Raw genomic sequence first — 15,975 nt, 5'->3', positions numbered from 1 at the left:
TGCAGAGTCACCGAGGGCTTCATATAGTCATCTTCAGTATACACATAGGCGCTTTGTGCTCTACTCACAGATAACTGCATCAAGATGCACCAATATGCCTGTAATACACAACTCTACTTGAAAGTCTCCGTTGAGTCAGACATCTAATCCTCAAACACTGCTGGCACCTTATCCATATTGGGATGTCCTGCACCTACCTGAAGCTCAAACCATCGAAGACAGAACTAATGTTGTTTGCCATGCACAACAAACAAGATACAGTACAAACCTGGTTCAATGGGGCATAAACCTTGACAGCTTTGAACCCCAGTATTCTCTAAATGCAATACACTTAGATTGATCCCGTACACATTGACCCAAGGAACACATTGCCAGAAAAGCAAAGAAAGCCTGGTAGCAGCTTCCTCTTCTAAAGAAAGTCAGACCGTTTCTTCCAGAAATCGACTTTATAACTGCTGTTCAAGCCTTCATACTCAAGCATATTGATGTTGGTAATGCCTTACTCAGTGGCAGCATGACTCATCAAGGGCCTGAGAAGATATGATCACACAACCCTCTATCTTGATGGAACTCCATTGGCTCCCCTTGCCAACCCGCACCATCTTCAATACCAGCAGTATAATTTACAAAGCCATCACAACCAGCATCCCCTCTTACCTTGCATCTCTGGTGTTTCTCGGCTAACCCACAGCTGGACACCATCAGGGTGCAGGCTAAGAAGTATAAATAAAAGGTAAACAAGCAAGACAACAGGCCTTTTCCATCTATGTACCCAGGATCTAGAAGAACATCCCACTACCACGAAGACTCCCTCAGTGCTGCTCCAGTTTAGGAAAAAGTAGAAACCTCACTATTAGACCTGACATTGTTGGTGTGGTAGGCCCCCAGACATTGTGCCTTCACACTCTTATTTTTTGCTGAACTTATTTTTGTTAGCATCAGGTCTCTGCACTTTCCCCTTGCTAACCAGTGGCGAAGTGCCTGTACTTTCTCCTTTCAACATGGTAAAATTGATATGCACCCAATCAACACACTATTTACTTACAACTCCTAAGTAAATGGTACAACGTGTACCCAGGGTTTTAAATAAAATGTGACAAGTGGGCTGCAGCACACATTGCAATTCCCACTAAAGTAACACTGTAAAACATCTCAGCCCTGCCATAGCAGCCTTTAGCGTAGTTTTAAACTGCTATTTCAACCTGTCATAATAAATATTTTGCCAGACCTAAACCTCCATTTTTTTTAAATGCTTACAATTCACCACTAAGGTAGGCCACAAAGACTCATAGGGCAGGGTGCATGCTATGAAGAAAAAAAAAAAGTAGAGTATACATGTTTAGGTTTTACATGTCCTGAGAGTGAAAAGGCTATCTCTGCTACAGACTAACGTTGGGTTGCATTGTTACACTTAATAAGTGATAATTTCCGTTTGAGAACAGATATAGAAATGCTTCTTCCACTCACTTGTAATTTTAAATCCTCTTTACTTTGTAAAGTCGGATTTTAAATTACTGTTCTTACAATGGCACCTTTAGAAAGTTGTAGTATACACAAAAGTGATGGATGGAATGCTTAAATTAATCTCATCCTCTGGTAATTACTCAGGCAGCATCCCCTTCCTTTGATATTGTGCACATCATACCACCTCAGTTTGTACACAGCCATATGCAAATCAGTCTTGACCCGCTCAAATGTGAACAGTCCAGTCCGAACTGCCAGGCCAAGCCCTCCCTGAACCGGAACACAAGCAACCCAGGTCCATTATTGGGGATCATCAGCTGGGTATAGCTTGGTTCCAGTGGGACAGTGTGCACAGGGCCGACATCTGGTGTTTAACTACAGATTCCTCACTTCATGAAACTTGCCAGAGTATCATCCAAAAAGAGCATGCTAGATAAGTAATTTACTAATTTGTTTACTATCATTTGGCACGTTTACAAAAAGAGCATAGCTTTATGTGGAGCAAGTAAATGCTGCAACTGTGAAATAAACTTATGTTACTATATGTGAAGGTATGAAGTAATTTGTAAATTGTATGCTTTTTCTGTGTGCTGTGATTCTCTTCAAGAGTAGTTACTGGAAACTGGTGTTCTGCCGTTTTTCCCTCTGTAACTCTTAATCCATTCTGTCCGTAGTGTTGAGGTGACATAAGTGTTCATGCTGTCTGAATTATTTTACTACATTGTACATTCAAGCCCCTGCTGGTTGGTTGTTTAGTGCAGTATGGCACAACCTATAGTAATTTTACAGCAGGTGTCTAGGTCATGGAGTTGCACGTTTGATCACCTACACGTTAATGAGTTTAATAGCTTTTTTCGAATTAAGAACATTAACTGACCTTCTGAGAGATGAGTAGCATCCATAAAAACAGAAGTGACAATCACACGGGCTGTTGGACACTGCTGTTGTTTGGCTGTTGCCAAAATCTAGGATGTATAGTGAAAACAACACCTATACATGTGTTACCAGAAAGGCTTGACTGTGCTGTGTATTTGGCCCTATCTATTAGTGGAGCCAATTTTTCAATGAAATCACATATTTCTTGCCTGTTGAGTTTATACCTCCGATATGGAATTAATTTGTTACAGGGAGTTATTTGCTCCGTCTGGCTAATGCCAGGTCAACTACTTGCATTTAAGGCTGTAGGACCGCACTGCTGCTAGTTTAGAGCTAGTGTCCTCCAGTTTATCGCTATTAAGTCAGTCTGAAAATGCCGGATGCTTTGGATGCTTCCAAACTGGGCCCCTGCTAGTTTATGGTCTGTATCTGCTGCTTAGGACAGGCACTGTATTGAGGTAGAGCTGCTTCACTGGAGGTGTTCTCATTACTCATTGGTAACACCATAAAAGGCCCTAAACCCCATTATTACCAGTCTGGTCCATGAGGACCAGTGTGGGTTTATCCCGGGACGCAACACAGGGATGGATCTTAGGCGCTTGTTGCATGTTATGCACGAGGTCGAGTGTTGTAGAGACTAAATGGCCTTGCTCTCTATTGACCTGGAAAAGGCCTTTGATACAGTTGCCTGGGGTTACTTGCTTGAGGTCCTGTGGGGGCATGGGATTCGGACCCCAGTTCTGGTGCTGAATTTGTCTGCTCTGCACCGAGCCCAGCACCAGAGTGCGGGTGAGATAGTGCCACTCGGAGGGCTGGTTTCTGTCCCCTATCCAAGCTGCTTTTCACGTTTACACTGAAGCCCTTGGCGTTTTGGGCTAGGTATGAGCTGCAGGACTGGGGCATAAAGTTGGGTGACGTCAGGCATATTACATCATTATACGTGGATGACGCTCTGCTTTACCTTAGCTCCCCTGGGAATCCCTTGAGATTCTGTCTGGCTGGAGATTAGAGGCATTTGGGAGAAGCAGGTGTTGGGGACATGGTTGATGCTGAGCAGCTCCTGGTTATATTGACGGAGGGCTGGGGGGACCCTGATCGTGTTTGTGGTTAGGCAGACTGCTCGTATCTGGCAGAAGGTAGTCACATTTGTGGTAAGGCACACACCATTCACAGGGTGTTGCCGGTTTGGATACTGGTGTCTGTCCAACAGATTGACAAAAATATGTTATTCTAGGCGTGTAGAGATGGGGGAGAGAGCTTTGAGTTTCAGGGGAGCTTGTACCCCAATGAGCACTTTATTTTGTTTGAAGATGGAGGGGCAGACTTGGCACTGTGGCCAGGCCACTTTCTGCACGATGCTGGCTTGGCAGAGTTGTCCAGGCAGACCTGGACCACCTTTCTGGCGGTGCGGGTGGCGTCTGACACTCTGGTACCCTACTGCCCTGTGGCTCGGGTGAGCATCTGATCTCCTTTGTATATAATGCTTTGAGAGCGGAATGCAGCTGGTTGCGAGCCTTGGCAGCCTGGAAGGAGTACTTGGGGCCACCCATTGAGGACGTGAACTGGGCTTGCGTCTGTGCCCTCACGCAAACTGTATTTGGTAGTGCCCAATTTAAGCTGGTCCATTACAACTTTTTGCATCACACTTACCTTATACCCTTGATTCTTTGGCGGATGTCTCAGTCCCGGTCTGACAAATGCCCACGATGTGGAGGGGGCTAACCTCTTCACCTGGCCTGGGGGTACAACGCAGTGCAGGATTTTTGGAGTCAGATGGTGCAGGGCACAGTAATTCCACAGTGTTGTTTATTGAGGAATTTCACGAGGCCCGAAGGTCTCAAGATGGTGTATAAATTCTTGCTAAATGAAGTAGGGACTGGGAGATTTTCTGGTCCAGTGCACAGTCTCCCTGGGATAAACCTATAATATCAATATAAGTGCACTGTTCCACACTAGAGAAAGATAAGGCAACCTATGTTTGTACTGAGTATACTCAGGAGAGCCCTCAAGCACCCACTTGGGTGACTGGTATCATCATAGGGCTTACTCCTCGCCAGACTGGTGCTGCAATGTCCCTGAAGAGTTTTACGCTCAGATCCGTTAACAAATTGGATATGTATGTTGGAGAGACTGTAAACGTTTAGAAACTGTCTTAATAAATAACATGACATTACAATATACACATGTTTAATAGAATGAGTAACAGATGAAGTTAAAAGTAGGAACTCTACGATGCAATAAGCTACTGTGATTCAAACAGAACACTAAGCAGTACGTTTTCAATAACATACAAATTCACTGGCCAATAATGGTTGTCATTTTAAACTGAATTGTAGTTATTTATCCCAGCCAGTCTCTGCAAATTTCCATTTAGATCAAAAAGATAATGCAAGTAAGAGGAGACGTCAATTAGTCAGAGCCTTGGACCTGACAAAAAGCACATAAACCGTAAGCCAAGATTCCCAGTGGCATTGGCCAATGGCTGTGTTTCATTGTGGGAGTCCCTGTTACATCCTTTCTAACTCTTTTTTTCTGTATCAATGATGTGGTTTTTGAAATAATTGTTTACTTAAATCATGGTTGTCCGTTGCATATCAAGTGGGCCAGATCTAGTCCAGAATTTCAGGATATCCAATGTATGGTAAGTTTGCAAACAGTGACATAGAATGGTGCTCATTTACATAGTTTTTGTAATCCTGGAATTAAGGCCAGCCATCTTGGACCTATGTTGAATACCCTCAATTTAAATCTATATCATGCATCTGTTAATGAACAGTATTTTTATTGTGTATATGTTTCATAGTTTTGTGTCTGTGTCCAGGGCCATAGTTTAACTTGAATCACTTTGGGATTCGGATGGTGTATCAGACATGGAGTGGCTTTAGAGCCCTGTGTGTAGATTTGGGAATAGAAATCATTTAATAAGACATACCATTTTTATGCTGATTTTTTGAGTGAGTGATTGATTGGGCATTCAGTGTTTAATCTAATCTTAATAGACATTCTGCCATTTTTATCTCCAGATCAATTGTGGCATACCAGCCAGCAGGAGAAAATAGCCAGTCACTGGACGTATCCGCAATGTTTAAATCTATTGGGATTTTCCTGGGTATCTTCAGTGGATCCTTTGCGATGGGAGCAACTACTGGCGTAGTTACTGCTTTAATATCCTTTTAAAGCATTTTACAAAACGCACACATCTTTAATACCAAATTTTTGGCTTCATTTATTCGTTGTTCAGAATAATCAGTTATTGTAAGGTATTTGGGAAGTATTCAGTGGGGTCAGATTAATGGTAAGCTATGAACCTTAACAGTCAGTCACGTCACAAAGTTTACAAAACTGCAAGAGTTTCCATTACTCGAGACAGGTTTGTTCTTCTTGATGTCCTGGAGCACCTTTCTTTTGGCTGAGGCGTGCGGTTTTACAGGTAGGTGTTCACATGCATGACAAGGAAATTAAGTTTAAGTCGTAACTCAGTTTGTCCACATTGTTCTATCACCTACGTGATTACAACCAATAGTATAGTATTTTTGAAGCTAGTACTTAAGGCTTTACCTAACTCATATTTGAAGGAGCCCACTGTGAATATTCATTGCCAATTGCCAGTCCAGAAATATCACCATTAAAGCTAAAAACCTTTGTGTTAATGGTTGTCTCTTTCAAGGGAAATGATGCCATTCATTATGCGTTCTATGTCTTTATTAAGTTTACCCCAACCAAGACCATATATAAAGATTAGCCTAAGTCTAGACCACATGCTGTTTTCTGTACACACTGGGCACTGCTTCTAACACTGGCTGACCTAGCGTGCATACATAAAGGCCAACCACCTCAAATCAAATGTGTAGTTTGCCTTAGTCTCCTAATTTTTTATTTAGAAATTGGAATTTCATTTTGCTGTCCGCCTGCAGTCATTGTTGGAAGTAGAATGAAATGTTTTCTCTGCCTTCTGGCACAGCTCAACTGGCACTTCAGTATTAGGCTTTCAAGAAGGTGATGACACCTTGCAAGGAATACACAGGTGGGAAGTTTTAGCAAGATAATGATTGTTTTATTTCCATTGCTTCATACAGTTCAGAACTTCCACATCTGAGGAAATTAATGTGAGATGTCTGTAAGTTACACACAGGTGCTTGAAGGTGGAGGGTTTGGAGACAGTAAAGAGTCCTTCTCTGCATATTTTGCATGGACAGAGTGGATGCTAATTGCAGGCTCCAATTATGGGTCCCAAATCAGCTTGTCAGTATCAGTGTCTGCTGTAGACTTTTTAGCTTCCTCGTGTCATCTTGCTGGAGATCAGATCAGGATATCAAAAAGGTCATTGATACAGAGGAGGCAACAGTCTGAGCAGCATAGAAAACACTTGCAGACTGGACACGCTCTGCTTAATTGGTGGCAGTTTTTCAGATTACAGTTGTAAATTGGACTTGACTTTCTGTTTTCATGTCGTTTAGATACACATTCAGAAAGCTCTTTTCCACACACATACTTATATTTCTTCTGTAAATTCATGAGTAAGTCACATCTAAGTCAAAGTCCAGCATTCATGCTAAAACAGCTCGGTGAACTAGGCCCTCAGTGAGCCTGCATGCACACCTGTTTAGATAAGAAGTTTTTTCCCAGGATCTTTTACAACCAATCTTGTGGTCAGTAGAAGCAATTCCTCGTACAAAGATGGCCTTAAGCTCAGCAGGTATGATCAGTTTTGTACATGAACCAGCACCAGGTGGATCATTTTCTTAAGGTCTCAAACAGTGGTCAGGAGCTAGTTTTCACAGCCTGAGGATCCTAGTGCAGTTTAACTGCCACATACTTTGAAACTCTGTTAGTAATATTGCTTTTGAGTAGTCCAGAACTTCCTGAAGGATATCACCAGAAAATGGCCATGATATGTTTTTTTATTTATCAGAATCAAAGAAAAGAAGTAACATCACCAAAAAAGAAGCATGTTGCCCACTGTTGGACCTAGCAATAAAGTGCATACGTTCTTTACAAATACAACAGATTTTTCAACAACATCATTACTTAGCCCCTACTCACAGCGTATATCCAACACTTAAAGTGCATGTGCAAGTCCACTCATATCGACAATCATTCAATAAAAAGAGGAAGCACATATGTGCATTACAAATATAAATTATTTTTCAACGTCGTTGTCCTACTCCTAATCACAACATATATCTAACAGTAAAAGTGCATTTATGCTGTTAAAGTGCATTTAAACCTCTCATTGAGAACCATTCAATAAAAAAGGATAGATCACCGAGGGGTAAATACGAGTTTAACTAATAAAATCACAGACCTCTTTTTCATTAGCAAGATCACTCCCATGGAGTTCTAGGCTAATATCTAGCATATAAAGTGCAACTATGTCATTAAAGTGCCCTTAATCATTAACCTCTTTTTCATTAGCAAAATCACTCCAACAGAGTTCTAGGCAAATACCTAACATATAACTATATATAACTGCCATTAATCACAAGCACCTTATTCAGCATAAGCCATTGATGGTTTTATACTTCACTTGCTAAATCCATCTTGGATTACTGAATGGGAAGAATCTGGAGACATCCAATCCCCCATGTTGTCAAGCACCTTGGAAATATCCCCGCTCTTCTTGCGTATGCCTCTTCAAAGATTTTAGTCCTCATTATTTTTTTCAGCCCATAGCTTAATAGTGTGGAAGTTGGTTGATCTCCTGTGTTGCAGAATTAGCGAATGTGCCACTGCAATTTCTTTTGAAATGTACCACTGAGAATACTTACTAATCCTATCAATTGAAAGGGAAGAACCACATAGAGCCAATATGAGTTTGGGTGGTACATAAACCTGCACTGTTCTCCTCATTTCAGGAAACACCTCAATCAAAAATTGCTACAACCTAGGACATACAAAGAAAGTATATCCCCAATCACCTCTGTCAATTACATCACACCAGAAACTTTGATTAGGTTGAGGTGGATAAATTCTATGGAGCCAATACGGTGTATTGTACGCAAACCACCTTGAAATAAATGCCATCTATTTATAATTAGCTGCTTCAAGAGATTTATGTCCCAGCTCACAAATATACTGCTATTCACCTGTAGTTAGTCTACATCCTGTTTCTCCATAAACTCTCTCTAAACAATCCTGTACCGCTACTTGACTAACATATTTTCGAAGAAACCTATACCAATTTCCCACTCTTGTAAGTTAATTCTTGTGAAACAAGTGCACTAACGAACAGGTTTTCGCCTTCATTTCCCGATAATTTTCTTTAAAAAAAGGACCCAAACTATTGCTTCTAAATCACTGGGTTACTTGGTCCCAAGTTGTTAAAATCATACCAGTATACAAATTCCCCCTACACCCCTCCCCCCCCAAAAAAAAACTTATCTTTCCATTGGCATATCAATGGATTCGCTACAACCAGTCCCCAAATTACACTATCCTGTAATTGGGTATACACATGACAAGTTGGAACCTCCCAGAACTTAAAAAATGCTTGCAAACTCTGTTCTAGCACGCCCAAAATCTTATAGCTGGACTTTTTAGGTAACTGCGCCATCTTCAAAAACACAGGCAATTTGAATTCACTTCTTTGACCAAGAGGTTTAAAAAAAAAAAAAAAAAAGGAAAAAAGCAGTCAAATCCAGTAGCTGTTATTGAAAGCTGAATCAAATTGTTCCGAAGGGCTGCCTGATAGTAGGCCCTAAAATGAGGAAATGCCAGTCCCCATTGCTCAACCTCTAATTCTAATATTGCCTTCTTTACCCTACGCTTTTTTGCCATAAAAGTTATCGAAAAATAATGTCAAGTTCTTTAAAATATAAGTTAGGTATCCGTAAAGGAAGATTTATAAAAAGGAATAAAGGCAATGGCAGAATCGACATTTTGAATAAAGCGACTCTCCCAATTAACAGGAGTTGTAAAAAAAAAAGGTCCACCTCTCAAGCAACACTTAAATCTTATTAAAAGTTGCACTGTAGTTTAGTTGGAAACGTATTGAGAAATTATTAGTAAGCTATATTCCTGAAAATGGTATGGGCCACTAAGGTAGCGATTGTGAAGTGACTGGAAGATCTGATTTAGGTGTATTAAATAATATTTCAGTTACTGCTTCATTCTTCTTGTAGCCTTCTATACTTGTAAAACCCTTAATTTCATCAGTCAGTCAATGTATATTCACACTATCTCCCTTTAGATATTGTATAAAGGCATCAGTGAACAGCTTCCATTTAGACATTACATCCAGAGGCAGCATAATCAGATCGTTTCAAACCCTTATCACCAATGGCTCTATAGAAAATGTAAAAGAATGGAGGACAAAGGGCACACCATTTGGGTGGCACAATTGATCTTAACTATCCCTGCCTCTTAGAGTTAACAATAACCTTCGCCTCTGCCCCCTCATACGGATTCTTCAACATATTTAAAAATTGAGCTGGAAACCCAAACGTCATTAAAATAAAAAAAATAAAAAGCACCTGCCAATTCACCAAATCAGATGCTTTTTCCGCATCCATCATTAACTTTGCTGCTTTCTGCTTATTGACATGAAAAATAATCTATTGTTTGCACCAAAACCCATGTATTTGCTGCCATTAATCTTTGGGGCAAAATCCACTCTGGTCTCTGTCTCACCGCTTGGGTTCCTAAAGCAACCTGATCAGCCCAAATTTTCATAAGCAGCTTATAGTCTGCATTTAGCAAATGTATTGGGCGATGCAAGTTGGCATCTGTTGCATTTTTACCTTTTTTTAAGCTTCTCCTTCAGGAGTTGGGAAGTTGTAAAGCACCCTGAAAATGCAGGAACTGCTGGCAGCTGAACTCAAACAATGCATCCATCCCAAGCTGGCTGGCCGAGCTCCCGCATGATGCACACATGGAGGAGGGATCACAGGAAACGCATGCTAGCAGCAAGCCACATGGGCTCCGCCTGCTGCCTCATTGATAATGGCCATGATATGTGATGCCTTTTAAAGTTTTTTTTTTTTTTTTTTTTTTTTTTTTTTTTACTTCATTTCTTTCATAGTCTACCATTTTAGAGCCTTGTAGACCACATATGTTTTTGTATTTTATGGCTCCTTGTCTGAAAGTTATGCTAAAAGGGGAATAAAACCTGTTAAGGAACTTAAGGATTGACAAGCAGAAAAGCACCAATATTGTTCTGGTTATTCATTTCAGTAGCATTTAGAGTCACTCAAATGAACGCCTGTTTTCCCCCTTTAAAAATAAATTCGTCCTGGGAAGTTCATAGTTTTATGTTTGTATTTATGTGAAAAAATCAGTAAAACCCCTACAAATAATGAGCCTTATTTTTTATCTGATTAAATAATGAGCAGGATCAAGTGGATGATGTGGCATAAAGAGATATGTGACATTTAGATTTAGTAAGAAAAAAACGTTTTGCATTTGTTACAGGTGATGTATTTCTCATGGATTTTGTATTTAATTTGTAGGCGTGGTGGCGGTCCTGTTTTGTGGCATAACACAAGCTCATTATACATACAATAATCTATCGCCAGATTCTCAGCGCAGGACCAAACAGGTAAACATAGTATGATTAACATTTTTTTTTAATTAATTTATTTTTACGCACTAGTTTACTTTGGAATAATGATATATTGCATTGATATTTCATAATTTGTTTAAACATATGTTTGAATTGTCTGAAAATTGGCTCAGAAGAAACAACTTTGACCGTATTTCAGGACTTGGTCCTAAGCCTCAAAAATAAAATTGACAAAGTATCTTGTCAAGATGTCGTTGCCTAGCCAACTTTAGAATGGCAAGATTATGCAACATTGTCTATGATGACAGCGTCTTCTGATTAATGAAAAGTACCTTGAGCTACAAAACAATATAGTCACAGTTACCACGGTGAACTCATCAGACAAGATTACAATAGTCACAGCCCCATGTAGGATAACCAGTAATGACAAACTTAGTTGATCCTAAATGGCCTTATCAATATAAAAGTCTGTCATTTGATTAGAGAAAGAGCCAACGTAGCAGCATGCAGCCTGTCAATAAAGGAATCTGCATCAGAAATATGTATCCGCAACTCACAATCTCAATCCCTGCCCTCGGAAAGTGTAGATTTTTTTTTTTTTGTAATGCCTCAAAAACATTTTAGTAGGTATACATTTCTTCACAGAACATCACCTTGTCATTTTCATCATAAATTAATGTACAGCTTCCACACATGGACAAGTTCTTCTTCAAATTCCGTCTACCGTCCCATACCAGATATGGTGACTGAATTATCAAAGTTGTCCAAAATTTTACAATTATGCCAAAATATCACTGTTTTGCCAAAATATCAATTTTTTCCCAAGACCTTCATTATGCGGGTTTGGACACTTTATCCCCAATGTGGCCATTTTTTTCACAGGGTGGCCACAATGAGGCAAAGTGTACTCCCAGTCTGTTTATTCCTGGGACCCACCAGATAGAAGTGGAGGCCCAAATACCAGGGGTTTCCCCATGAAGGAGCACTCTACCAGTGGAGGACATCAGACCACACACACAGTCTCACACACATGCACAAAGCAGATTCATGTCTACATATCAGACCCATCCCCTAAAGTAAGTGAGGCACCTGTCTCTGATCCTATTCCCCTGCCTCCTCTCGCACATCTAGCTCACTTTCACTCTTTTCTGCAGTCTCAGACTCGAGCAGTTCTGGCTGCTACTAGTAGTCTTCTTTCACACTCATGTGTTCAGACATACAGTTGGACAGCACATTTATTGGAAAAACAAACTTTATCTGGCACTTAGTGATTGATTGTATTGCAAACCCCACTGGTGTGTGTGTTTGTGTGTGCATGCATGCCCCCTAACGGGCTGCTGCTCTCTCCGTTTGGAACTGAGCAGTGTTTCCTCCTACAGTTGGCAGTCTAGGAGGTGGCATCATTCAACACCAGAAGGTCTGTGTGACTCTCATGGCTGAGCTTCTAACCTGTAAGCTACTTACAGACTGCTGGTGAGTAACTTGTATCTCAGGTGCTACATGGTGGAACCCCGTTCCCGTGTGTTAGTGTTGCACATGATTGGTTAGTCTATCTGTAATTTATGATGCATTATAATTGAAATGGAGTGGCACACAAACCTGGAAACAAATGTCTTTGAACTGCTAAAAAATGGGCATTGAGTCACAGGAATTGTTTCTCCCAAGGTTTTTTTTTATTTTAAACAAATCAAATTACTTCTGTCTTGAACATTGTAGCTGGTTGCTGTCACACACTGGTCAAATTTAGCTAAACATGAGAGAAGAGCCTCCTTCTAGTTTAAACATCGATGTGACGTGTTATTTTTATTAGCATACAGTTTATTTAAAAAAATAAAAACACACACACAAAAGGAGAGTTCTCTTTTGCATTGGTTTCAACAGTCTAAACTGTGAAGAATGAATCGATCTTCATAGGGCTTCCATGTGCCCCAGTATCAGTTCCAGTGAAAACATCACTCAGCATCCCTTTCAGTGAGAAATTACACCTCTCCCTGTGCATGGAAGGAACAACCATGATTGCCTTCTTCCATCCGGGACTATTTAGAAGCTTAAAACTTTCTCACCAAAAGACAACTTCATCCTGGCTGTGGAAGTTCTCTTCATTTCCAGAATTGCAGTATGGGAAGATGATCCATGAGGAGCCAATTTGCATTTTCTTCTCATTGATCATCTTTCCAAACAGACTCTCATTTGAAGCCTTTTCGCCATGCAGTGGTGGACTTTGAGAAATTCGACCACGTCACTCCAGAACTGAAACCCATGCAGCTGCGTCCAGCTGAGGCTTGCACTCAAGAGCCTGCATTACTTACAAAGCCTTCATACCTCTCCAATAAACTACTGTCTGTCAACTAAAAAGCTCTCCAAAACAAGCCTTCTGGATTCTTCTGTCTTGAAAAAAAGTTGATTTCGAACCACTTAGCTCAGGAGATCGGAATGGTGCTGGCATTCTCCTCCTTTAAAAACTGCGTGACTGCTCACTTCTTCCTGAAATATCTGTAACTACTCGATTTTATATCTGCCTCCTCCGGTTCCATCTCCGTCTCCATAATCTTGAAATGCATTGATCCGTGTCTCTTCTTAAATCGCTCATTTCGGTCCAATCCCTTATCCTCCTCATCCTCCCTATCTCTACTTTCTGTTTGTCAGTTTCACTGTTTAATGTATTTATCCTTATCTGTGTGTGCATACCCATTCTTACATGTCGGATGCAGTTGGACAGAATGTGCTCTCTCTATACTATCTTGCATGCATGCACCATTTGTATAGTGCTAAACTTCGAAAAAGGCAGCTGAACGAGGTACAGGGTCAAAGCCAAGAATACTTACCATCACGAGGCAATGAGAGAAGCCGGGTGCTGAGTTGAACAGTTAATTCGTTGTGATAAAGTGCTCTACTTCGGATCTACCTTAAAACCTAACTAAATCAAAATTTGCAGCTGATGTGCAGGGTGTGGTGGGGCGGTTCTTCCAATTGTGAAATCCGTTGTACATTGTTTCCACAAGAAGACCATTTTTATAAGTAACTTTTCTCACATTTTTTTTCTTATACTTCCATTTCTTATTCTTTTTAGGAAGGCAGCAAACTGCTTTTTTTGGGTTGATGGCTGAATTGGCGTTTCTAGTAGATGACACATACTCACAGTGGGCTTTGGCTGACCTGCTGTTTCCAGCAGATTACATATACTCAGTGGGCTTTGGCTGAGCTGGTGTTTCAGTAGATTACATATACTCACAGTGGGCTTTGGCTGACCTGTTTCCAGTAGATTACATATACTCACAGTGGACTTTGGCTGAGCTGGTGTTTCCAGTCGATTACATATACTCACAGTGGACTTTGGCTGAGCTGGTGTTTCCAGCAGATTACATATACTCACAGTGGGCTTTCGCTGACCTGTTTCCAGTAGATTGCATATAATCACAGTGGGCTTTGGCTGACCTGGTGTTTCCTGTAGATTACATATACTCACAGTGGGCTTTGGCTGACCTGGTGTTTCCAGTAGATTACATATACTCACAGTGGGCTTTGGCTAAAATGGTGTTTCCAGTAGATTGCATATACTCACAGTAGGCTTTGTCTAAGATGGTGTTTCCAGTAGAGTACATATACTCACAGTGGCTTTGGCTGACCTGGTGTTTCATTTAGATTACATATACTCACAGTGATTGTGAACAGGTGGCTTTGTGGTCTGTCTTCCTTCTCTGTTATGGCTCGGTGTCTTTCCTCCCTATTCTTTTGTTTGTTTCGCACAAGATCATTTTGGTCTCAGTGTTTTGATTGGTTGATGTATCCACCCCTTGCTGTCAGACCTTGCAGTGCACGTAGTAATTGCTCACCCCAGGCCTCCTCGTTCCCCACCCTCCTCTTCTTATTCCCCGCTTTCCACATACTTAAGCGCATTTTTGCAGTTTATGCCAAGAAGGCATTTTTGCAAGCATGTTACTCAAATTGATGCCCCTCTACCGCCATAGAATGTGATGAGGGCCCCCTAAGCGTCCGATATCTCACTGATACCCATTGGCATTGAGATGCATAAGGGCTCCCGGATGGGTTTTGCGGGCCCATGAAGGGCAAGGGGACTCCTGCACTTCACTGGCTTGCATTACACCCCTGGATAAGCCTTCTGCAGCTGAAAATCATCTTTCAGCAGAAAACTTCCCACCGACGCTGAATGGATTGAGTAAATAGCCAATATGATCGATTGTTTCCCCCTGATGCTATCTTCCCCTTGTGATGCATCTTCCACAAATTCCTAGTGCAGGTTACTGTTAAGCAGCTGACTCCTAACAGTTCCTGAATGGGTCACTACAGAGTAACGGAGACCTCTGTGGCATTTTTTGTTGTACTCCTAGGCCACTGTCGCCAGTTGTGGTTTCCTCTATCTAAAGCAGACAAATTGTGCTGCGGCCATTTTATAATCGGTATAGTATATGTTGCTTCATTTGGTTCGCCCTCTGCAGCTGTTTGATGTACCAGAGGACTCTTTCTCATAACAAGCCAACATTTCAAAAGTGGATAATGGAATATTTTGAAAACAATCAGGGGAATGTATTTTCCCCATTGACTTGTATTGAGCAGAGGCAATTGCTGGTGGGACGCAGCTCGTTGTGCCATTTTGTGCTTCAGAAATCTGGAATATTCCGCTTAAATCGCTTTTTTGGCACGTATGTTCTCGCTCTTTCTACTCCCTCTGTGATCGCTTTCTCTCCATCTTCCCTCCCTCACACTCTTTCCTTCTCTCTTGGAGCCTCCTTGTGCCTGTTGTAATTAACCTCGCGACAGATGTACCAGGAGCAGCCCTGGGCTTTTAAATGCGGCCTCCAGCCGACTGGGTAAATGCGCGGTTAAATCAAAGGCTGGTTCCGCTCGGCACGTTTCCGCCCCCACCCCGGGCGTCTGTACCCCTTTTACCCCAGTTGATTTATGCTCCACACAAACTTGAATCAAGTGTGTAGATACATTCTTCTACTCCTGTAGGAGTGCTCAATTCTGGTTCGCTAGTCAGTGTCGGTTTAAACCACAAGCACAGAATCCAGCCCCAGGGAACCTGCTTGGGAGAGGGCAGCCATTTGCGTTAAGGCAAGTGGCCCGTCACTGTGGGTCTCTATGGCGCCCGCATCTGCATGGGGTTTGACTGT

The 15,975-nt window shown here is 41.4% G+C and overlaps 1 protein-coding gene across 1 annotated transcript in view; it reads left to right on the top strand.

Annotated features, from left to right (window-relative positions):
• The window catches only part of SLC9A6 (solute carrier family 9 member A6), a 217,620-nt gene that overhangs the window by 146,374 nt on the left and 55,271 nt on the right, over nucleotides 1-15,975 (top strand). The window contains exons 7-9 of the mRNA XM_069212484.1: nucleotides 5,364-5,505; nucleotides 5,665-5,770; nucleotides 10,788-10,876. Coding sequence (XP_069068585.1) covers nucleotides 5,364-5,505; nucleotides 5,665-5,770; nucleotides 10,788-10,876 — 337 coding nt within the window. The remainder of the gene's footprint in view (nucleotides 1-5,363; nucleotides 5,506-5,664; nucleotides 5,771-10,787; nucleotides 10,877-15,975) is intronic.

Source organism: Pleurodeles waltl, chromosome 2_1, assembly GCF_031143425.1.
Source record: "Pleurodeles waltl isolate 20211129_DDA chromosome 2_1, aPleWal1.hap1.20221129, whole genome shotgun sequence".
Lineage (NCBI taxonomy): Eukaryota > Metazoa > Chordata > Amphibia > Caudata > Salamandridae > Pleurodeles > Pleurodeles waltl.
This window is presented reverse-complemented; position numbering and strand designations above follow the sequence as displayed.